The 24,981-nt window shown below is 52.8% G+C and overlaps 1 protein-coding gene across 2 annotated transcripts; it reads right to left on the bottom strand.

The window, feature by feature from the left end:
- Positions 1-999: 999 nt before the first annotated feature.
- Positions 1,000-24,655, bottom strand: ALDH3A2 (aldehyde dehydrogenase 3 family member A2). Of its 2 annotated transcripts, XM_062215907.1 has the most exons (12): positions 24,580-24,655; positions 24,296-24,457; positions 23,431-23,662; positions 22,451-22,536; positions 20,379-20,587; positions 19,172-19,289; positions 16,643-16,784; positions 13,697-13,863; positions 11,356-11,455; positions 5,340-5,575; positions 3,576-3,696; positions 1,000-1,897 (listed from the first exon to the last, which is right to left on the bottom strand). In XM_062215907.1, the coding sequence occupies exons 2-11, from the start codon at positions 24,446-24,448 to the stop codon at positions 3,616-3,618; spliced, it is 1,524 nt and encodes a 507-aa protein (XP_062071891.1). In that variant the 5' UTR covers positions 24,449-24,457; positions 24,580-24,655; the 3' UTR covers positions 1,000-1,897; positions 3,576-3,615. The 2 variants fall into 2 exon arrangements, with proteins under 2 accessions (XP_062071891.1, XP_062071892.1); XM_062215908.1 differs by lacking the exon at positions 3,576-3,696.
- Between the last annotated feature and the right edge of the window lie 326 nt (positions 24,656-24,981).

Genomic DNA, 24,981 nt, shown 5'->3' with positions numbered 1-24,981 from the left:
TACACTCTGATTTTTTATGGCTGATTATGCTGAAAGTTTAGGCAACTTTTTTATTTAAAGATTTTGTTTATTTGAAAGGCAGAGTTAGAGAGACAGAGAAGAGCGGCAGAGGTCTTCCGTCTGCTGGGCTCACTCCCCAGATCACTGCAACAGAGAATGGTGGCCCAGGCTGAAGCCAGGAGCTTTTTCCGGGTCTCCCATGCGGGTGCAGGGGCCCAAGGACTTGGGCCATCTTCTACTGCTTTCTCAGGCCACAGCAGAGAGCTGGATTGGAAGTGGAGCAGCCAGGACATGAACCGGTGCCCATTTGAGTTGCTGGCACCGAAGGTGGCGGCTTAACTGGCTACAATACAACACCAGCCCCAAGGCAACTTTTAACTAAGCTAGGTCAGTGACTAATTCTTAGCACCTTATACTGTGAGAGACATATTTCAGACAGCCTTCATGGAACTTATTCAACAAAGCCAGTGCTACATTCAAGTGAGTTGCAATGCCTCACTGAGTGGACTGGGGGGCCGGCTGGGGTCCCTGCAGCAGGGGCTGAGCACAGCACAGCCCCAGGCTCTGCCAAGGGTCCCGTCTTGCTTGCTCAGATCCTTTACCCTCCCCATCTCCCCCCCCCCCCAAATCAGGACAGCCAGTGGGCTCACTCAACGCTTCTCCAAACTTCTCCCAGGGCTCTGCCATCTCTCTGCCACCTACGAGGCCGAAACCCCAGTCCTAGGAGCCAAGGCTGCTTCTGGGAGAGGGGGAGGGGGAGGGGAGGGGAAAGAGGAGGGGGAGGGAGGGGGGAGGGGAGGGGGAAGAGGAAGGAGGGGGAGGGGGAGGGGAGGGGGAAGAGGAAGGAGAGGGGGAGGGGAGGGGAGGGGGAAGAGGAGGAGAGGGAGAGGGGAGGGGGAGGGGAGGGGGGAGGGGGAGGGGGAGGGAGAGGGAGAGGGGATGCTTCTCGCCACTGTATTGAAGTCCAGTAGGCAGAATTTATTCAAAGGGATTGCTTCGAAGTTTTCAAAACGTGAATTTTACTTCTGCTGTGCTACAGAAATAAGATATTTAGAGATTTACTCTTGGAGATTTGATATCTTGCAGCGACGGGGTCCTGAGAGAGGAGGAGCATGTTTATAATTACTTTTATTACAGTATTTTAAGAACGCTAGTTAGGTTTCATTAAGCTGTAGATTCCGTCTCCGCACCGGCACCGGCAGAGTGACAGGTGCTGCTTACACGAAACAGGCAATGACCTTTTGGGAGCCTGAGGATTTACAAGACGCTCTGAGTGGTGCCAGTCACCGCAGCAGCCACGAACGGCCTGGGAAGACTGTCCAAACCAGACACGCTGGGACCGCTGGGACCGCGGGGCCAGAGGGCCCCGCAGGCGAGAGGCAGCCCCGCCCGTGCCGCCCGTGCTGGTGCAGTGCCTCACACCTCAGAGGGAGCTGGGTGAGATCCAGCCTCGGCTCCCTCAACCTCGGAGGACAGCGGGGCTCCTGGGCGGGCAGTGCTGAGAACCGGCAGCTTCACCAAGTGACGGCCGGGCAGGCGCAGGGGAGAGGGCGCGCTGGGCCACGGGGGCTGGGAGGTCCTGAGCAGCTGCTGGGTGTCTTCCGGCCCCGAGGAGCACTGGTCTCTCCCCCTCAGCCTCGGAGCCACGATCCGGGCAGGCACAGCCCGGAGCAGGTTCTCTGAACGCCGTCTCTCAGGGAATGCGGGGTCTGCCAGGACGGTCGGTGTGTTCATGGGCCGTGGCAATGACGGTCAGGCTTGATCACGGTGCATCTGTGTATTCTCTGCTTGTGGCAGTATTAAAACAAATCACAGGTTCATTAACCACTTCATAGAAGAAGAATTCCGTAGAGGCGATTAGGAGATGGAAGAGGGTCAGTCTTCAGTAGTATCCAGTCTAGAGAGAGGAGAGAGGATCCAGGTTACCCTACTGGTTTAACAGCCCGCCCACAGCCAGCCTTGCAACACGGGCTCAGCAGCGGGACTCTACCCAGAACTCCTGACCTAAAAGACAATAAATACACCGTATGGGAAACGCCTGTGAATCCCCAAGAAGCCTAGGAAAAAAAACCAAACCAAGACAGGCAGTGATGCACGACTCAATGAGAGGATCTCGCCGTAGAGACGAGAGTTAGAAATAGCCCTTTATTATCCTAGCGTTTTAAGGAGGCTGGGGGCTCTACGTGAGATTTGAAAACTGAGACACGATTTTGTTTCTAAAATTCAAAGACAGCAATGGACTTGAGCCATCCTACCGACGCTGAAGAGGCGCTACCTAAGCCCGAAGGTCAAATGTTGTGTGTGATTGTCACAGGCGGGATGGCGCTCGTCACCATAAACCTTTAAGCCACCGTTGTGCGTTCTGCGGAGTGGACGCTCCGAATCCTAACTGTACCCAACGTGGGTCACACGAAATCCAAACACGACAAAGGAGGTACACTACGAGGAGCCGTCTCAGGAAACTGCTTCTAAGTGTAACACTCTTCAAGTAAACATACAACACAGATTTGAAAACTGAAGGTGACTCGAGACAAAGAGAATGAAAAGCTCAAAGGAAAGTGCCTAGAACCAGCAGAGAGGGAAATGAAGCCGACTCTTCACCTAACCTCAGAATGAATTCCAGACACCTGAATAACTAAGGCGTCGACTAAGAGTCATGAGGACCGAGTGGGAGAGTGGAATGTGGCCGCCAACTCCCTCAATCTGTGCATGGGAAAACTGTGGCCGCGGGCCGGCTCCCAAGAGGCCTGGCCCGCAGCCATCATGAGGTCCATGTCACTCACAGCCAGGGATCAAAGCCACACTTTCTCGTTTCCAGCTAAAGGCTTTTATATATTATTGCTTCTCCAGGCTCTAGCAACGGAAGACCTGACAAACTCTTTAGGGATCTCAAAACTTCCTGGCGCAGCACAGGGTGCCTGGGGGAGACTCCTTGGCGCACACACACAGCAAGCTCAGGGAACAGGGACTCAGCCTGGCCCTCCACAGTTTGCACGAGGCTGAGAAATCCCACCCCAACCGAGCAGGTGCAGGTCAGGCTCCTAGGGACAGATTAAGGACTGGAACCTTGAGCGGCCTCCAACCAGGTCCCCAGCCCTGGGAAGATGTAGTGGGAGTGGCAAGCCCTAAAGGCGTGCTGCACCTTCATTCACTAGGCTACTGGTCAGGAAATCCAAAACACCTTATTTTCAAAACAAAGCAAATTGGAATGACTCAGAGATCTGGAGATTGTTCTCAAGTTATGCAACAAAGAGGTTAGTATCTGAGTGGGGACTGGGCAGGTCTGACTTGGCTGAGCTTCCTCCAGATGTGAGCAGATGGGGAGAGGAAGGAGCTCGCGTGGGGCTGTCCTCTTCCAGAAACGCAGGCTGCTTCACCACGGTCTCTTAGATCCCTAGTGCCCCCCCCCAAAATGGCGGACAGGTCGTACCACGCTGCCACTCTGGGCCAGGACAGAAGACGTCCAGAGACAATAAGCATCCTGAGCCCCCAACCACAGAGAAGCAAACACCTAAAGGAAAACACACCCCCGCTGGGCCCACCTTGCACAAAGAGAGAGAAGGAGGAGCTCCTACCTCGCTGTGACAGACAGAGCTGGGCTTTGGGATCTGGTCCTCACTGCTTCCTGGGCCCACGCAGGCTGTGAGCTACTAGAAAAATCGACAGGGCCTGTCTCCTCAGCACAGCTTGGTGTTTCTGAGAAAACCCAAACGATTTCAAATGCAACTCAGATCTCCAGCTCCACCCGTGTGCGGTGGGCGACTACTGTAAGACGGGCCAAGCCCGTTTCTATGAGCTGATTCTACGAACTGGCTGATTCCTGCATCTCTCCCCGCCCACTCTTCCCAGGTGTTGCTCAATGCGTGCCCTCAGCTGGCTGGCCGAGGGCTCCCAGAACAGTCTCCCTTTCTCTACTCCCTCATCGCTCTCATCTCCTCCTACACCCCAACGATTCACAAACTGCCCGGGAAGGGCCTCTCTGCAAGGCCATCGCTATGATGACCGACCACCAAAGACAAACTCCATCTGGTAGACCCGCAAGCCTGCTCTGATTGCCCTGGCCACAGCTGCTCCACCACTACCACATCCACCGCAGACCTGGCTGCTCCGTCCCCGTGGCCCGCTGCTGTCAGAACATTCCAGAACAACTGAACAGGAAGGATGAACATCACAGCCGGGGGTGAGACAGCCCATGACTCCCCAGGCGAAGGTTCTACAGTGTTCCGGACTCAGCCCAGAAGTCAGCAAACTGCTCCTGCGCTGACGGGGACTCCGCAAGCCGCTCGGCTCAGCTCTGCCCTCACTGTGGGAGAGCAGCTGCAGACAGCAGGTGAGTGGGCGCGCGTGGCTGCAGACAGCAGGTGAGTGGGCGCGCGTGGCTGCAGACAGCAGGTGAGCAGGCGGGTGCTTGTGGTTACAGACAGCAGGTGAGCGGGCGTGCGTGGCTGCAGACAGCAGGTGAGCAGGCGGGTGCGCGTGGTTACAGACAGCAGGGGAGCGGGCGCGCGTGGCTACAGACAGCAGGTGAGCGGGCGCGCGTGGCTACAGACAGCAGGTGAGCGGGCGCGCGTGGCTACAGACAGCAGGTGAGCGGGCGCGCGTGGCTGCAGACAGCAGGTGAGCGGGCGCGCGTGGCTACAGACAGCAGGTGAGCGGGCGCGCATGGTTACAGACAGCAGGTGAGCGGGCGCGCGTGGCTACAGACAGCAGGTGAGCGGGCGCGCGTGGCTGCAGACAGCAGGTGAGCGGGCGCGCGTGGCTGCAGACAGCAGGTGAAGACAGCAGGTGAGCGGGTGCGCGTGGCTGCAGACAGCAGGTGAGCAGGCGGGCGCGAGTGGCTACAGACAGCAGGTGAGTGGGCGCGCGTGGCTGCAGACAGCAGGTGAGCGGGCGCGCGTGGCTGCAGACAGCAGGTGAGCGGGCGCGCGTGGCTGCAGACAGCAGGTGAGCGGGCGCGCGTGGCTGCAGACAGCAGGTGAGCGGGCGCGCGTGGCTGCAGACAGCAGGTGAGCAGGCGGGCGCGAGTGGCTACAGACAGCAGGTGAGTGGGCGCGCGTGGCTGCAGACAGCAGGTGAGCGGGCGCGCGTGGCTGCAGACAGCAGGTGAGCGGGCGCGCGTGGCTGCAGACAGCAGGTGAGCAGGCGCGCGTGGCTACGCTTCAACAGCCGCACTGACAAAAAGCACCGCACCGCTGCCTGCTAAGCCTGTCTCGGACTCGGAATGCTAACGTGCCGGCTCGCAGAATTCGAGAATTTTCTAAGAGCAGCCCTGCGGGCAAGACAGAAGAGCCGGGGCTGGCAGCAGCCGGGGCCTCGTGGGGGCGGGAAGCAGCACTCACCTTGACCAGCAGAGCTGCCAGGATGCCCAGGACGGCGAGCAGCAGGAGGCCGAGCTTCCCTTTGTGGAACTGTTTCAGGAGGAAAAACTTGGCCCAGTCCACCTTGGACTGGCTGTTGGGGGGGTACCTGAGCTTGTTAGCACTTTCTCGCTTTAAACTCTTCAATAAGCAGGGGCGCTGGTGGGAGAAAGTGTCAAAAGTATGCTTTCCGTGGTAAGCCCCCATCCCGCTGTAACCTATAAAAGAAGGGGAGAGACAACACAGGCTTCGCTGGAGGCGACACCAGCGACGTCTCCGGCTCGGCACCCCCCCACCCACCGCGTGTGCTGCCCGAGCCGGCAAAGGTCTCTGTCCAGGAAAGGGTCTCCCCTGGCCCAGCGAAGCTGTGCTGTCACCCAGGGCTCCTTCCAGGAGCAGGACGAGCACACACAGCCCTCTGAGGCCTGTGGCTCTGACGCGCGCCTGGGACCGTGCCAAGAGCTTACGTGAAGTCTCTAAGATAATTTTTCCCACAACCCTACTTTATGAAGTTCCACCTGCCCTGTGTCCTGAGAGGGAAGGGGGGGGCTCACAGGCCCAGTCACGTGGCTGGCAGGCAGCAAGGCCTGGAACCCGGATCCGTCTGCCCCTACACACACGTCTCATTTCCATCATTCCCTGTGGCTTTGTTTACCCAAGTCCCACTCACTCACTTGCTTCCCCAAGCCCCTTGAGAGGAACAAGGACCCTGGCTGCAGGGTTTCCAAGTGGGGGATCTGTGAGCAAGTGTCACAGCGTGGGTCCTCTAAGAAGCCACACCCTGCCCTGCGACAGTTTCCATTTCTCCCACCACTGTGTGAACGACAGGCGGGCAGGTGCAAAGTGGGGAGTGTGTGCTGAGCAGACTGAGGGGCCTGTGCATGGCCCAGGGGAAGTTCACAGGGGCCAGCAGAGCAATCAGGAGGCAGAACTGGCATGAGAAGCGACCCCCAGGGGGCCCTGACAGGAAGGGCAGAGGAAGAGGGGCCGGCCAAAGGCACAGGCAAAGAAAGAGGGAAGTGGGAAAAACAGTGTCCAAAAAGCTGGAGGAAGCAGAATTGTGGGAAAGATAAAATACACGGCTATGAAAGCTAGAGAATCCATGAAGGCCACTTAAGTTTTACCGAAGGACATAAAGCAGTTACGGAAACAGAGAGATGTAACACGGCCCCCTTAGGGCTCCCGTCTTAAAGATCCAAATTCTTGCCAAAATGATGTGTTTAGTTCCAAGTAATTTCAACCTAAATCCCAGAGATTTCAAAGAGCTTTCTCTGTGTGTGTGTGTCTGTGTGTGTGTGTTTAGGAGGTAGCAGTGATTCTAAAGTTCACCTAGAAGAATAAATTTAGCACTGGATCTTGAAGCACAAACTACGGGCCTGGTTGAATATGTGGGTCTTAGAGACAGGCGACCTGGGCTCCATGGCCACAGGCTCTTCGACTGCCTTCCTGCCTCTCTGTAGTGTGCGGACTCAGCCACACTAATGCTGGCTAGAAAGCTGCTTTATAATGAAAACTGTGGGGTTGGCCCAGGGAGGAGAAACCAGCAAGGTAAGGAAACCAATGAGAAAACCCTATGAAAGATCTAAGCACGTGTTTTCTTGAGTTCCGATAGTATGTAAAGATGACTATTCCAGAACTGTTCTACTCTTTGGAGGAAAAAAGATAAAGGGGATAAATAAAATCTTTAAGAAAAAAAAAAGATAAAGGGGATAAATAAAATATTTTTTTAAAAAAGATAAAGGGGGGCCGGCGCCGTGGCTCAACAGGCTAATCCTCCGCCTTGCGGCGCCGGCACACCGGGTTCTAGTCCCTTTTGGGGTGCCGGATTCTATCCCGGTTGCCCCTCTTCCAGGCCAGCTCTCTGCTATGGCCCAGGAAGGCAGTGGAGGATGGCCCAAGTGCTTGGGCCCTGCACCCCATGGGAGACCAGGAGAAGCACCTGGCTCCTGGCTTCAGATCAGCGCGGTGCACCGGCCGCAGCGGCCACTGGAGGGTGAACCGACGACAAAAAGGAAGACCTTTGTGTCTCTCTCTCACTATCCACTCTGCCTGTCCAAAAAAAAAAATAAAAAATAAATAAAATAAAAGAGATAAAGGGAGAGTCTCACATCACACAACATCCAAAATGAACTCCATGGTTAAATGTTAACAAAAAGTCAAATATTTAAGGCAAACACAGGTGGATATTTACCTAACGTCACAGTAGGGAAGACATTCCTAGGCCTACTTCCCAAGTCGGAAACCATAAAGAAAAAGCCCTCCAAGGATCAGCTAACCGAAAGTTTCCAAATCATAGGGAAAAGTAAAAAGACAAATTTTAAGCTGGGAAGAAATGCTTCTTATAGACACAACCAAGAATTAATTTTCTTACTTACAAAAAAAAAGTCATACATAAGTAAGGGAGAGGCGAACATAGCAAAAATATCAAAAGGACATTAACAGAAAAGGCATGAGAACTAACTAAAAAAGAAAAAAATTCAACCTCGGGAATAATCAAAGGGACACAGACTTAGGTAGCAGGTGCTTTGGGTAGCAGTCCAGTAGCGGAACAGTCACGTGGGCACTCATCTACCATTCCCAGGAATATAGAGGTGCAGCTCAGCAGGGGACTTGGGAATCTCTACCAGAAACCATGCAGACCAGGGCAGGCACTGTGGCCAGCACACTGAGCTGCCACTCGGGATGCCCACATCTGTGTAAGAGTCCTGGCCGCTCGGCTTCTGATCCAGCTCCCTGCTACTGGCCTGGGAAGCAGCGGAAGACGGCTCAAGTACCTGAGTCGCATGTGCAGACCTGGATGGGGTACCTGGCTCCTGGCTTCAGCCTAACCCAGTGTGCAATTGTGCCTACCAGAGATGAGCCAAACCCCTTTCATTTAAACACTGCAGCCACTGCAACCACTTGGTGGTGAACCAGCAGAACAAAGATTCTCTCTCTCTTTTCTCTTATTGTTACTCTGCCTTTCAAATATGTAAATCAATAAATAAACTTAAAGATTTATTTATCTGAAAGGCAGAGTAACAGAGAGGCGAGACAGGTTTTCATCCTCAGGTTCACTCCCTAGATGGCCACAACAGCCAGGGCTGCGAGAGGCCAAAGTCAGGAAGCCAGGAGCTTCATCCAGGTCTCTGACGCAGGTGCAGGGGCCCAGGGACTTGGGCCCTCTTCCATGCTTTCTCAGGTGTATTAGCAGGGAGCTGGATCAGAAGTGGAGCAGCTGGGACTCGAACCAGAGCTCATGTGGGACACCGGTGCTGCAGGCCACGGCTTAACCTGCTGTGCCACAGAGCCGGCCCCAATAATTTTTTTTTTATAAATCCCATGAAGACAAACATTGCCAAAGACAAAAAACCTATCAAAATATTAATAATGTTTATGCCTGGTAATCAATGCATTTTTCCTTATAGCTTTCTTGTGTTCTGCTTCATTGCTTGGACTTTTTGCCATTTCAATCTCTAGTACTTTTAGAATCAGAAGAAAAGAGGATTTTTGTGTGGAAAACTTGTAAGCCCTTTTAATGTAGGAATCAGCTTTCTGGACACTGTTCTGAAAGAAACAATCACAGATCACACAGATAAGTAAGCACTGTGACATCAAAAACTTTGAAATCACAAAAATCTTACACCAGAAACGTATTATGCTAATGTGTCACGTTCCTATGAAGGGACAGTGTGTGGTCACAACGTCATGACACGGGGGGCGGGCTGTGGTGCGGGTTAACCCTCCGCCTGCAGTGCTGGCAGCCCATATGGGCACCGGTTCTAGTCCTGGCTGATCCTCTTCCGATCCAGCTCTCTGCTAAAGCCTGGGAAAGCAGTAGAAGACGGCCCAAAGCTTGGGCCCCTGCACCCACGTGGGAGACCCCGAAGAAGCTCCTGGCTCGTGGCTTTGGATCTGCCTAGCTCTGGCTGTTGCGGATGGAAGACTCTTCTCTCTGTCTCTCCCTCTGTCTATAACTCTACCTCTCAAATAAACAGATAAAATCTTTAAAAAAAAAAAAAATCTCGACATGTAGGCAGGCTGCCATAGGGATGTGTGTTGTCCTGTGACATACAGGTTAGGAAACATATGCAGTAGGACACCTTTCAATAAAACATTCAACTGTCTGTACGTGAGTATGCACGTGTCACAGACACACACCAGCCGTCTGGCACTATGGGTGATTTAAACCTTTATTCTTCGGGTAATTTACAGTGGAGTTGTGGGGAGTTTTCGTATTCCTTGGATTCTTCTATCTTTCCCACGTTTTCTTTGAAAAGCCTGTACTCCTTCTGCATTTAGGGGAGAAGGTTAGTTTTGTTTCAAAGAGGATACGGTCGGTGATGGCATATGCTACCTCATCAAGTAGGACAAGGACTGAGCCCAAGCCCCTGAGATTTTCACTGTGGGGGCACTGTGATCCCACCCAGAGCAGTGATAGAGCTGTCTGCTTCAACAGTCCCGTGGGAGCCAGGATCTTGTTGGGTGAACCGAGGGATGAGGGTCAACAGAGCATAAGCCAAACTTTTAAATTTGGGCTGTGGGGGGCCAGCATTGTGGCACCTGGGATACCAGCATCCCATATGGCTGCCAATTTGTGTCTTAGCTGCTCTGCTTCCAATCCAGCTCCCTGCTAATGGCCTGGTGAAAGCAGTAGCAGATGGCCCAAGTTCTTGGGCTGCCGCCACCCACATGGGAGACCTAGAAGAAGCTCCTGGCTCCGGACTTCAGCCTGGCTCGGCCCTGGCCACTGCAGCCATCTGGGGAGCAAACCAGCAGAAGGAAGCTCTGTCTCTGTGTGTCTTTCTCTCTCTGTAACTCCAGCTTGCATATACATATACAAACCTTAGGAGAAAGCAAGAACTCAGGCTGTAATCTGCAGTCATTCCAACCACAACCCCAGGAGCCACCGTCTTTCATTCAGTCCCTTTCTCACACTCACTCCATTGGCAGCTGCTGCTGCTTAGCCCCCAGAATATTCCCTCCCCTCCCACGCTCACCCTCTCTAGTCTGGACCCGGCCGGGTCAACTGGCCTCTGCCCACCTCAGCTCACGTGCGTCAGGCACTCTGCGGGTGCTGGCAAGATGTTTGCATCCCAAAGGGGACCTCAGCACTCACCAGCAGTGGCCTGGGTTCCTTGGCCATGGGACAAGGTCTCCTTGCCCAGGGACAGCTGGCCCTGCCACGCTGGCCCATTGTGTGATGTGCAGTCATTGATTTATGATATCACAGAGAGAGAGAGGATAATGGAGGGGCTTGTGAAGACTGGTACTTTCACAATTTGCTTTGCTGCTACGCCAGTTTTTACGATCGGTTGTTCTGTGATGTTCCTGGGTAGGCAGTGGACAAGCCTGCCACCCAAGTCCCAGGGGAGAAGTGAGGAGTGAGTCAGTCACCTCGGGGATGGGGGAGGGGGGCAGCTCACAGCCCCATGGGAACGGCCAGCCCAGGCCGCGTCCACAGGGCCGCCTGGGGAACCCGTTTCTTTCCAAGCACGGAGCCTGGAGCACAGGATCGTGTGCGCCCCCAACCACAGGGAAAGGCCTCTCCTCTGCACGGATGACAGAAGCCTGCAGGGAACGCCTGGTTCCCACTGAAGGGTTCTTTGAGTAGAAAACAAGGAGCAGTAGAAGGTTCTCTTACGGCTGTCAGCTCCCAGCATTCTGACCCTTTCCTCCACTACCTCACTTTAAAAAAAGAGGGAGAGATCAGAGAGCTTATTTAATTAATGAGAGACTGATTCTTGGCCCTGAAACCTCCTAAATCTAAAAGAACAATGAACAAGTGAACAGTCATTATAGCCGTGGGCAGTGCTACTGGGGACAGAAATACAGCAGGGAAGCGGGCAAGCCAACGTCAACTGGGTGGCCCGGAGAGGCCCCTCTCGGGAGAGGACAGTCACAGGGACCCACAGAGTAAGCAGCGGGAACTTCCTCGACAGCCTGCCTGTGACTCGTGCGGGGGGGGGGGGGGGTGCTTCTGGAATGTTCCCCAGGAGCACGGGAGATCCGTACTCACCCACTCCTCCAAAGGGTAAGGAGTTGAGTGTGAAGTGCATGATGACGTCATTGCCTGTGACACCGCCACTGGACGTCTCGTCAATCATCCGTCTGATGAGCTGGGGACAGAGGACAGACCAAAGGCATCCGGGTCACCGACACTGTGCTAAGGGGGCACTCGCTGCCACTCACGGGGAACCATCACCCTGGCTTTGTGTGCCAGCAGGAGTTCTTGTGGGGGACATACGCCAACAACCTTAGAAACAACCTAATTTGGTTAATTTAGCAAATCTGACGCAGACGCATCCAGATCATCTCTAAGCTGAAAATCTGAAATCCAAAACTTGTTGAGTACCAGCAGGATGCCACGAGTGGAAAATTCCACAGCTGATCATGCAATGGGCCTCGGTGAAAATGCAGGTGCGCTGAAAACACTGTATACAATTACCATCCCTAAGATGTCTCATTATGCATGTGCATATATCCCAAAACCTGAGAGAATCTAAAACAGGTCTGGTCCCAAGCAGTGCAGAACCCGGCTACTTGACCTGTACACGAACGGGGGCTGTCCTGGACCTTACAGCCTGTCGTAGCAAAAGGCTTGGGATTACAACGGACAATTCAGACTATATTCTGGCCCTTAAAAATAATTTTATTCTTTTTCTTTTTTTCTTTTTTTACAGACAGAGTTAGACAGTGAGAGAGAAAGACAGAGAGAAAGGTCTTGCTTCCGTTGGTTCACCCCCCAAATGGCCGCCACGGCCGGAGCTGCACTGATCCGAAGGCAGGAGCCAGGTGCTTCTCCTGGGCTCCCATGGGGTGCAGGGCCCAAGGACCTGGGCCATCCTCCACTGCCCTCCCAGGCCACAGCAGAGAGCTGGCCTGGAAGAGGAGCACCCAGGACTAGTACCCGGCACCCATATGGGATTAAAACCTGGAGTACTGGCGCCGCAGGCGGAGGATTAGCCTAGTGAGCTGCAGCGCCGGCCAATTCTATTATTTTTTTTATTCTATTATTTATTTTTCAATCATTGCTGTAAATTGTAGCACATGAGTACTAAGTGTGTTTTAGTCCTTAAGAAATGATAGCCGTATACATGACCGGCCTAAGGCACAAAGTGGTGCAATAATGCTTTATTAGTAAATGTTCATTTCGCCTGGGTGCCAACAAGCCCTTGAGATTCCTTCAAGGCCAAGGCAAGTCTGCACTGAAGCGACCTCAGCTAACCTACTGCTGGGCTGTGCTCCCCACCCAATTGCACCTGGCCAGGGGACTAAGCCTCACGTTGTCTACAGTCACTCCCAATGTCACACAATCATTTTGTTGCCAGCCACGCGTCACAGACCCCACACGTTTGGTCTCACTTCAGAAGTCTGTACCCTGTGCTCTCAACAGTGCTGTGGCTCCAGAAGCCGCCCGTGACCCATTCCACCTTCCTGCTTCTAGTTTTCCTTTTGTTCAGAGGATCCTGAATGTCCTCACCTACCCTGAGGCCAGAGTCCCTAGTGACATCAGTGCCTGCGTCTCGTGCAAAGTGGCAGAGCTGCCCAACCTGCTGGGATGCGACGCGCTCCACTGAACAACACAGTCATTCGAGAAACTGAGTTCCAAGACATCACTGCATTTACACGACGGGCCCAGAGACCTCCGTTCCATCCGGCCCCATCTGCCATTTCAGTCACAGGGCAGGCAGGCTCCTGCACGCAGCAATGCCCCCGGATTAACATCAGACGGTATCTAATGCCAGTACATCTAAGTCTTCCAATATCCAGGAGCCATTTGTGAGTCAAAAAGCCCTAAGGGGTCGGTGCTGTTAAAGCCCCAACCCACAGCACCAGCATCCCATATGGGTGCCAGTTCAAGTCCCAGCTGCTCCTCTTCTGAGCCACCTCTCTGCTGTTGCCTGGGAAAGCAGAAGATGGCCCAAGTCCTTGGGCCCCTGCACAGCATGGGAGACCTGGAAGAAGCTCCTGGCTGCTAATCAGCTCACCTCTGGCCGTTGTGGTCATTTGGGGAGTGAACCAGTGGAATGGAAGACCTCTCTCTCTCTCTCTCTCTCTCTGCCTCTCCTCTCTCTGTGTAACTCTGACTTTCAAATAAATAAAATGACTCTTAAAAAAAAAAAAAAAAAGGCCTTGTGATACTCCCCACTACCGACTGAGATCTACCCCAGGGAATTGGGGAGAAAGGATGTAGGATAACTCCGGGGCCTCATTATCAAGACAGCTCTGTATACAAACACAACATCCCCGGTGCATGGTGGTATGATAGAAATGAAATCATCATTTGTTGAACAGCACACAAGGAGGTGGCTTGTGAGAAGTCACTATGATGGGGAGCAGTTCCCTCCCACACTTACCTTATCATTATGAGAAAATATATAGAGAGCCAGGGGCTTTTCACGTTCATTTATGAACTGTATAGCTTCGTCTGCGTTTTTCACAGGCACTATCGGAAGAACTGGTCCGAAAATTTCTTCCTGCATCACCTTGGTTTCAGGGTCAACATCAGTCAGTACTGTCGGGGCTGAAAGGAAAACACACACACACAAAAAATCCAAGTCTCCTGTCTCGCACTTTTATTTATTCCTTACATGTGTTTCATCTGTCTCATCTATTTGTTTCACCCTTTGCCTCTGCCACCCAAGTCAGGTCTCCGGAGAAAAGTCCCGAGTCCATGGACGAAGCCATGCCGATGCCTCTAAAGTGGAATTTAAGGCATCCCTGTGTAAGAAGATGCCAACTTGGGAATATCTTCTTCACACTGAATCCTGCACACAGCCATGTGCATGGTTTAATTGAAGGTCCTGGTTCTCACGGATGAAAGCCACAGAGACAGCTCCTCCGTCAAGCAAATGAACACTTCCTTCTTAAGTGCCTTCATGCATATCATCTCGCTGGCTTGAACTTCACCTCTGTGAGCCAGATTCAGAAGACACTGAAAGGGTCAATATTCCCTGCCCTTGTTTCCGTGTTCTATTTGCAGACAGACAAGGGGCACCGGAACGGGTAAAATGGGTGGTGAAGGAGCTGCACGCTGGCCCAGCATCCAAGCCAATTAGCAGTGCTCAGAAACACCTGAGAAGCCAGCACCGTGGCTCACTTGGCTAATCCTCCGCCTGCGGCGCCAGCACCCCGGGGTTCTAGTCCCGGTTGGGGCGCCGGATTCTGTCCTGGTTGCCCCTCTTCCAGTCCAGCTCTCTGCTGTGGCCCAGGAGGGCAGTGGAGGATGGCCCAAGTGCTTGGGCCCTGCACCCCATGGGAGACCAGGAGAAGCACCTGGCTCCTGGTTTCAGATCAGCGCAGCTCTGGCCGTAGCGGCCATTTTGGGGGTGAATCAATGGAAAAGAAGACCTTTCTCTCTGTCTCTCTCTCACTGCCTAACTCTGTCAAAAAAAAAAGAAAGAAAGAAAGAAAGAAAGAGAAGAGAAGAGAAGAGAAGAGAAGAGAAGAGAAGAGAAAAGAAAAGAAAAGAAAAAGAAAGACCTCAAGCAATTAGCTTTTTTCTCTACTCCTGGTTTCTCTCAGGCAGTCCTGGCACGTGGCTGAGGACATCATTCCAGGTGTATATCAGTTGATGCCCACGTCTTGGTTTGGGCATCCAACCTCCTCTGCACGCTGTGTGCTCAGCCAAGGCGACCCAGGAGGGGAAAGTGCCAATCAATCGAAGCTAATCGTAATAGCCCCTTCCTCTGGCCAAAGATCAGTCTAGAAGCAGACAAAGGCAATAGGCTGAGGATGGGAGGAGAGAAAGGTGGAGAAATGACCGCTAAACCCCCCAGCTCAGCAGAGCCTTGGGACAGCTCAAAGGAAGAGAAGAAACGTTTCCTCATTACTCAAGGCCTTCAAGTTGTATTTTTTTAAGCCAGGCTTTTGGTGATCCGCAGCATCCTATCTGGTGAGTGGGCATAAGTAAAGCTATTCTGGGCTGCTTCTTTGCCAACCAAATGTATCTGTGATTTTTCGGTCAGCTTGCATGTTACTTTAGAAAAAATGGAGTTAAAACTCAAAGTAATGCATATTCATGGTAGAAAAGAAAGAACACAAAGGAGATGAACAAATAACGAACAAATAGCAAGTTCAAGCGTGACAGGCTAAGACTTGATTTCTGGAATGGGACGGTCACTGGCGAGGCGCAGAACTGGAGTGATGCTCTTTCCTTTGTGGTGCTGTTTTCCATTCATAAACTGGAGAGCATCACATAAAGGATCATTAGGAATAGAGACGATTAAATAACACATGTGTAGGGGCCGGCGCTGTGGCGTAGCGGGTAAAGCTGCCACCTGCAGTGCTGGCATCCCATATGGGTGCCGGTTCAAGTCCCGGCTGCTCCACTGCTAATCCAGCTCTCTGCTGTGGCCTGGGAAAGCAGTGGAAGATGGCCCAGTGCTTGGGCCCCTGCACCTGTGTGGGAGACCTGGAAGAAGCTCCTGGTTCCTGGCTTCAGATCAGCACAGCTCCGGCCATTGCAGCCAACTGGAGAATAAACCAGCAGATAGAAGACCTCTCTCTCTCTCTCTGCCCCTCCTTTTCTCTCTGTGTAACTCTGACTTTCAAATAAATAAATTAATCTTTAAAAAAAATAACACGTGTAAACATGAAAGGCCAGTGCAACTCAGGTGGAATAACGAAGCATGCATACCTGTACAGATTTCCAGTAGCTTACAAGAAGAGCAGTATACCAGGAAGCAGTATTTTTTTAATAGCTCAGTAAATAACCCCATATAGTCAAGCCTCTCTAGCGTCAGTCATACCAGGAAGTATACCAGTATACCAGTAAGCAGTATTTTTTTTAATAGCTCAGTAAATAAACCCCATATAGTCAAGCCTCTCTAGCGTCAGTCAGTAGTGTTACGGGTGGTACAGGACTTTTCTTCTTCCCGAAGCTCATGCAGATGTTTCAACTGGGAAGCCTCCACGTTAGCGGTTGATGGGCCAAGGGTACAGGCTTGATCTAAGGATGGCCTCTGAGAGGCGGGTCTGGTGGGAGGCCTTTGGGTCCCAGGGGGTGTGCCCGTCAGGGTGGTTCCTGAGACAGGCTTGATTACGGGAGTTCAAGTGCTGTCTCACTGTCCTTTTTGGCTTACTGTGTGACTGTCGCTCCGCACCAGCCATGACCTCCACAGACACGGGCAATGGGGCCACCTGGTCCTGAACCCTAACCTTCGAACTGTAAGCTGAAACACACCTTCCTTTCCCAAGAGGCTCCTCTCAGGGATTTTAGTTAATGAAAGGCTGATACAAGGAGTGTCAGTACAACCTGCCAAGCTGCTCTGCTTCCCGTAGGACCGGGTGGTTTCCATTACCTATGTAGCGCGTGGCCTCGTCGGTCTCCCCACCAAAAGCTATCTTTTGTCCTTCAAGCAAACTTTGTATCCTCTTAAAGTGACGAAGGTTGATGATCCGTTCATAATCGGGAGACTCTTTTATGTTTTCTCCATAAAATTCCTATTTAAAACAATAGGAGTATTTAATTATCACAAAGTTCTATCATAGGATCTTCAAAAAAAAAAATTGTGGAAAATGTGTACTGTGAAAAAACCATGCACGCATTTAAAAAATCTCCCATCCAAACAAACCTATGTTTTAATACAATTGTCCAGGAACTTCTTGAAGCACCCTCATGTTTCAATTGCTTTAAGTAAGGGCAAAATCCACCCACGTCCAAAAATTGGCCTGCTATTATACCCTCAAAGAATCCAACACACATTCTCCCCATGAAATAATTTAACAGTAGTACAGAGGTAGTAAGCGAAAGCTTTTTGGCAAGTCAAGGACAAGAAAATAAATCATTCCCACCTCCCCCAACCACCCATAGATCTAGCATTTTCCATAGTTCTAGAAGGTTCCCAAGGATTTACTGTGTCTATCCCTGGCTCTCCCGGGGTAGGGCTGTGGCAGTGGGAGCAGGCAGAAGGGAAGACGTCTTGGTCTGGAGCAGGTCACTCATTTGTTCTTATAGTTGGTGACCGCCACTCCCCCACACCAAGCTATGCAGAAACACCAGAGTCTGCAAAGCCTAATCTGCTACCTGCTGTTTACAGAAAACGTCTGTTGACCTTTGCCCCATTTTGCTGTGTTACATCTTCTCTGGACTGATCGATCTTTCAAAGATCATAGCACTCACAGGGTCAAAACAGAGCTTTGGTAAATTACCATGACAGAAGAACCTCAATAAGCACACAACCAAGACTTTCTACGAAGACAATCACTAAGTTACGGAAGCAACCCCAGGTATCTAACCACCCTCTCCCCATCCAACAACTCCCTTCACATTCTCCTGTTCTGGATCTGCTGTCAGTCTTACCATTCATGCCCAACTCCCACATCCAGACCCCAGCACCTCACCCCAGGTCCCCCGCCTGCTGCACGTGTGAAGCTTTTCAGTGAACTTGCTGGCACACAATTTCCATTCTCCAGTCAGCTGCATTGCTCTGATATTCTTGATCCTTTGTTTCAGTGCTCAGTCAAGATTCGCTGAGTGAACCATGATCATTCCAGAACTTTCTTTCACCCAGGGGGCCGAGGGGCCCCCTCACACTCTGACCTCGATCACCCTGCTCATCCTGTCCCTTCCTACCCATCTCCATTCCACATTTCATTCACGCCTTGGCTTACGACACTACCATGCAGCCGTCCTTAATCTCCTCACAGCAGATCCTTACTTTAAGCACTCCCAAAGCCTGACAACCACGTAGAGAGTACATTATAAGTAGATATTTAATCAACTCACTCCTTCCAACTTCCGGCCATTCCAGTCCTCTATAGACATAAGAACTGATAACCTTAACCAGCAACGGCCAAGGGTCTCTAATTATACATTAAGAGATTGGCGATCTTCCCTCGGAACCATGGGTGCACAGTTAATTTTTAAGCATATGCCGGCCGGCGCCGTGGCTTAACTGGCTAATCCTCCGCCTTGCGTGCCGGCACACCGGGTTCTAGTCCTGGTCGGGGCACTGATCCTGTCCCGGTTGCCCCTCTTCCAGGCCAGCTCTCTGCTGTGGCCAGGGAGTGCAGTGGAGGATGGCCCAAGTGCTTGGGCCCTGCACCCCATGGGAGACCAGGAGAAGCACCTGGCTCCTGCCATCGGATCAGCGCGGTGCGCCGGCCACAGTGCGCCTACCGCGGCGGCCATTGGAGGGTGAACCAACGGCAAAGGAAGACCTTTCTCTCTGTCTCCCTCTACTGTCCACTCTGCCTGTCAAAAAATAAAATAAAATAAAATAAAAATGCCGGCGCCACACTCACTAGGCTAATCCTCCGCCTTGCGGTGCCGGCACACCGGGTTCTAGTCCCGGTCGGGGCACCGATCCTGTCCTGGTTGCCCCTCTTCCAGGCCAGCTCTCTGCTGTGGCCAGGGAGTGCAGTGGAGGATGGCCCAAGTGCTTGGGCCCTGAACCCCATGGGAGACCAGGATAAGAACCTGGCTCCTTTATCGGATCAGCGCGGTGCGCCGGCCGCAGTGCGCCTACCGCGGCGGCCATTGGAGGGTGAACCAACGGCAAAAGGAAGACCTTTCTCTCTGTCTCTCTCTCTCACTGTCCACTCTGCCTGTCAAAAAAAAAAAAAAATTTTTTTAAGCATATGCCATAACCGATCCCTAACAAATCGACTAGACAGTCACATGGATTTAACACCAACAGAATCTTGCTTCCAGCAGACATCCTAGGGAGCTGCACAGAACATTTTCAATTAGCCAGTAAATTGATTCAGTCACAGATGCTACTGGAATTCTCCCAGGTGGAAGAGGGCACGGAGACGCTGCCTGCAAATCATGAAGCCGATTCCTTGTCTTGCTGAAATCAGTGGGCTCGGGTGTGTGGAGCACAAACCTGCACGGTGTCCTTGATCTTCTGCACAATCTGGTTCTGCAGGGATGCTTCACAGAGAACATAGTCGGGAGCAATGCAGGTCTGGCCACAATTCATGTACTTCCCCCAAGTTATGCGCCTGAGGGACAAAAACACAAAGCCGCCCGAATATTCATTTGTTAGGCACGTTTGTGGTGTTTAAATGGTGTGCAACTGAAATGCATTCCTGTTTTTACTCGATTCTCTTTATTAAAAAAAAAATAAAAACTAGTCTCGACATCAGTCAGTTGGAACTTAGGTTAATTTACATTTTCCGGCTGAGGTAGACGATTCTAAGGAGCAGGAAAGTTCTGAAGCCAGCTCAGGCGAAATGGTATGTGCAGTGATGCCTCTGCCAGCTGTAGGCAAAGAGCAGACACAGCGTTCCGACAGCCCCTTCCTTCTGCTCCCGCTCCAGCCAAGGGCGTCTACTGCGTCACAGGACCTAGCTGCACACTCTGCCTCTCCGGATTTTGGCAAGATGTTCAGGGCCAAAGCAGCATGAGCACCAGCCTCTCAGACCATTCCCCTCCAAGAGGATCCTTCTCCACTACGGCAAGCCCTCCCTACGTAGGGAACGCAGCCCAGAATCTCAACACCCACTCACTCACTCAGCGTCTCTCGTGCGAGCCATTCTACTTTACCTAAGACACCGTGACCTAACTCCCTCCCGCCTCCTTTGCTCCCTGTCCGTTACAGGGAGAGAAAACCCCACCATTCAGAGCACAGTGATAGGTCTACGTCCTGAAGGCTGAACTTGACTTAGCAGAGGAATCTGAAACCTTGTATGTCCCAGTTCTCAGGCGCAAGATGCTATTCACAGCTACCAAATCAGTAATACCGGTGTTTTTCAAGAGATCAACTTCCAGCTGCAAATTGAAAGATTGCCTTAGGCACACACAATCCTTGGATTATCTACTTCCTGGATCATCCACAGGAGAGCATTCAAGTTTCTTGCCAGACTTACCTGTAATCTGGAGAACAGAAATTCCCAAGGACAACCACGTGATGCCAGCACCTACGGTTCCTGACTTCTCCCAATGGCACCAAGAGACAGTCTGTGAGAGCCCTAGCTGTCTTGCCAACCCCTTCATGATGTTGTCTTTGTGCCATCAGGCACAGGGTTCAAGCACAGCGGATGAGGCGGCGCTACTGCTAGGAGCTGGGAGAAGCGGAGAGGCAGCCTCACCTGCAGACCGTGTCCAGGTCACAGTCTGTATCGATGTAACACGGGCTTTTCCCGCCCAGCTCAAGAGTCACCGGGGTCAGATGCTTGGCAGCGGCTTCCATGACAATCTTCCCGACGGCAGCGTTTCCCGTATACAGGATGTGGTCAAAGCGCTCCTTCAGGAGCTCCGTGGTTTCCTTCACGCCACCGTTCACGACAGCGTACAGGTCCTGGAAGAAAGAGAAACGGAAACTCCTGCATTGCCAAGGTCACTGTAACGCCAACACCAGCGGTTCCTTCAACGTAAACGTCCAACATTCAGGAAAACCCGGAGAGCGTCAAGAACAGTGAGGGAGGGGACGGATGACGTAAGAGAGGGCTGACCAAGGACAAGTGCAGGACGGAGGCGTGGGCACGGGGGAACCGACAGCCTCGTTGGGACGGCCCCAGAGAGACCTTAGTTTCCTACCTGAGTTAGGCAATCGAGACACGGGTGAGGGCAGATGGTTGGACTTAAGCAGGGAAATGCAGGAGACGTGTGTGTATGTGTGTGTATGTGTGTGTGTGTGTGTAAGCCGAGGATTTTGGTGAGAAAGTGGCTGCTGCCAATGGCCACACGACAGGTGTGTGTCTTACACTGAATGTTTAAACGGCATGTTCTCTTCTCCGCACACCCAGCAGGGCTCAGCCCCCGACACGATGCTGAACGAGTGGTACACAGCACGGCTGAGAGCGCTTGCTTTCAAAGTCCATCTGGGCTGAAGCTGGGCTCTGCCACTTGCTGATTTATGTGACATCAGGCAAGCTAGGGGACTTCTCTGGCCTCAGCTTCCTCCTCTGCTCCTGGAAGAATCCACCCGGCCCCTGGGAACTGAGCCCCTGTGAGCACTGGGCTTTGCTTAGCAGCTGTTCTGTGAGAGAACACCTGGACAGGGCAGAGAACAGAGGACAAGGAAGGGAGACCAGGGAGATGTCCAGAGGATTCTGAGGGGAGCATGAAGTAAGGCTGGCTTGTGGGCCACACGGTGCCATGAGGTCTGCTCTTTGAAAGACTAATTAGTTCTCACTACGCTGTTTAACAACCCAACCCATGTTTCTGGTTTTAACTTTTCTAAGGCTTTGTCTACAGAGCAGGTGTGAGTGGCGCCTCCTTCCCAGTAAGCTAACAGCAACAGGTACTGTCCTACCCCCAACTGGACTGCTGAAACATGTACACCTGCTTAAGGGCAGAGCAGGCCCCTACTCCTCCAGCTTCAGATTCCAAGTTCCTACACAATCCCTGACCTCTCCCTTGCTTTCAAGTCACCCTTCCTGGGGGAGGGGAGGGGATAGCCACACCTATTGGAACACAACTGCTCTCAGGGCTGCCCTAACACTGATAAGAGCCAGCCTTGGCCTGAGGCCATTGCAAATTAACTGGTGAGATACCGGTAGGAATTTTAAAGTTGTCTTTTGATGAAAACAAAGCGAGACTTCTCCCTGCGGCCAGTGCACCTGGAGCCGCAGCTCCCAACCCCAATTTCATGGTGGTGTCACAGATTTCCTCCCTACCAGGGAGCTTTCAATCCTCTCAAATGCCAACACCTGAACCCCAGGGGCGGGGCTACACCCTCTCGCTCTCCAAGGCCACTTTTCTTTCTGGCTCTTCCTGCCACATACATCCTTTTTTTTTTTTTTTTAAAGCAGAAGTACTCTTTCGTAATCACACAGATTGCCAAGTTGTTAGGATAAAAGAGATGGTCAGAGACAAGGGGCACCCAGCACACTACCAGTCTCTCATGAATTAACTCACTAAATGAATACATCTACAGCAATGTGGTAGTGCAAACAAGGATTAATCCAACACGTCGCACGGTGGAAGACCTGTAAATAACAAGCGTGCCCGTGAAGCCAGGGGCCTAAACACATGCAGCCGTCAGAGCTGGGCCATTCCACAGTGTATTTGGGAACTTAATTTCTTATAGGAAGCCAACTGTTGGGCACTCGGGGAAACTGCAGATGCCTGGCCAGCAACGACATGGATCAGCCAGAGGATCTAATGTGCGTCTTCCACGATGAACCGCTGTGTTCAAGATGGGGCAAGATATTCTTACCTGGTCTAGATACTGAGGGAGCAGCTTGGCCAAGATCTTAGCCGTGTGTTCACTTAGTTCAGAAGGCTTGAGGATCACGGCGTTCCCTAGACAAAGCACAAAGCAGAAGAGACTGGTAGCTGGGTCACTTTAATAACAGCTGTCAGAATGGTGATTGCGTAGGGAACCCAATTACTTCCGCCTTCCTCACAGTGAGCATCATCTTTCTCTTCCGTGTCACCCCTCCTCACACGTGCACATCTCACTGGCAACAGGCTCCAGATTTCTATCACTTCTCTCCCTCAGCCCTCGGGTTTTCCTCTCTACCCTGGAATCACTGGGCAAATAGGTTATGCTAACATGAGCTGTTGATCTGGATCCTGCGAAGTGAGAAATTCTCTTGGCATTGGCTCTACACCCAAGCCAGTGTTACTCACAGAGCCTTTATCTGAATGCAGAAACTGGTCGGGCAGAATCAGGTGTTTGTCCAAGACCAGAGTCAGCAGCTGGAACCACAGCAGAACACAGATCCTGACTCCAACCCCTTACAGGTACATCCCCCAGGCACTTGGAAACTTAGTTATGCGGAGGTGGGCGCTGTGTTGTAACAGGGTAAGCCAGTGCTTGGATGCCTACAGCCCATTTCAGAGTGCTGGTTCTAGCCCTAGCACCTCTGCTTCTGAGCCAGGTTCCTGCTAATGCATCCTGGGAGGCAGCAGTGTTGGCTCAAGGGCCAGGCCCCTGCCACCCACACGGGAGTCCTGCAAGGAGCTCCAGGCTCCTGGCTTCAACCTGGCCCAGCCCTGGCTGTGGTGGGCATTTGGGGAGGGAACCAGCAGATGGGAGATTCTCTCTCTCTCTCCCCTGCTCTGCCTTTCAAGTAGATGAAAATAAATGAACATTAAAAAGTAATCACACATATCCCAGCAGCCCACTTAGAAATATAATGAGAGAGAATAAACCCTTCTAAAGAGGCGTTCAGACACACAGTGGCACCAGACCTGCAGCAATGGCTCCAATCAGCGGCTGAATGGTGAGAACGAATGGGTAGTTCCAAGCTCCAATGATCAGGACGACTCCCAGAGGCTCCGCCTGAATGTAGGCCTCGTCCATCATGGTGAACAGGTTCTTCTTCACCGGCTTAGCAGCGACCCACTCGGGAAGATTACTCAGCATAAAGTCAATTTCCCCAAGGACGGTAATGACTTCCTGACTGTATGCATTCAATTCACTCTGTTGTCAAGGAATCACAGTTAACCCTTCGCAGTGAGCATGATACGCTTGGCCCAGAATGTCAAAAACCCCAGGCCGCGATGGCTGGTTTGCAGTCCAGACTCCTTCAAACCTTCGTAAGCACCTGCTAATCCCTTCCTGCTACAGTCAATGCCTCTAAACCCTTCTCCAGCCTTCTGAAACTCCAACTGAAACACTGCCTCTTTCAGGAAGACCTCCCTGATTAAGACCTCCCTGATCACACTTCTAATACCTTAGCAAATAGGCTTGTGATCTGTATCTTAATATTCTACCCTCAACAAGCTGATGTTTAACTCTGTTTACATTTTACCTGCGCATGTTCTGATTCTTAAGTTTAAAACCCTCAGGGGCAGGACACTGATGTCTCCTGTAATCCTACATAACACATGCTCACACACTGGATGCTTGCAAACAAATGGTTCCACGGGAGAGGAGCTACACGCACGGCCCCAGAGCGCCCGCAAACGCACGCCAGGGGCTCCTGCTTTATTGACATCGCTGGTGACGTCACTCCCACGGGGACCGCGTAACCCCAAAGCAAAGCAAACAGAATAAAGCCCCGAGCTGCGGCAGAGCGAAGCCCCCGAGCGGCGCCCCGCGACCCCCGCCCACCTTGCACAGGTCGGCGGCGATGGCCGCCAGGATGTCCGCCTCGCGCTCCTGCACCATCCTCCGCAGGGCCTCGAGCTGCTGCAGCCGGAACCGCAGGGGCCGCGAACGGCCGGATCGGAACGCCCGGCGAAGCCGCTGCACCTCACGCTCCATGGCTTCGACCTGAGGAGAAAGACGAGAAGTCGGCGGCAGCCGCGGCGAGGGGGCGTGGCGGGCCCCGCCCCGCTCCTTCTCCGCTTCTTCCCTCGCGGGGCGCCCACCGCGGACCCCGCGCCGCCACTCACTGCCCCGTCAGTCCCCGCGTCCGGACCGGACTTCAGCCAAGGCCAAGTGCAACTGGCCGACCCCGCGGCGCGGCAGGGCTGGGCTTGACCCCGAGGCGCGTGCCCATTGGTCCGGGCGGCCCACGTGACCGCCGGATCGGGCCGCGGCCACGCCCCCTCCCCGGGGCGCGGCCCTCTGCGGAGCGCGCAGTCCCGCGCTTACTTGCCCGGCTGCTGGGGGGCGCTGTCCCGGCGCTCGAGGCTGCGCGTGGCTTGTGGGGGGGATGTCGGGGTGTGCGCGGCTGGAGCGCCGAGGTGGCGGGGTGCGGAGCGGGGCCGCTGGGAAGCGAAGCCTCCGGGTGGCTCCAGGAAGCGGGGAGAGGCGTCTTGGAGCAGCGGCGGGGCCGAGGCGCGGCAGTGGGC

Source organism: Lepus europaeus, chromosome 18 (assembly GCF_033115175.1).
Source record: "Lepus europaeus isolate LE1 chromosome 18, mLepTim1.pri, whole genome shotgun sequence".
Taxonomy (NCBI): Eukaryota; Metazoa; Chordata; class Mammalia; order Lagomorpha; family Leporidae; genus Lepus; species Lepus europaeus.
This window is presented reverse-complemented; position numbering and strand designations above follow the sequence as displayed.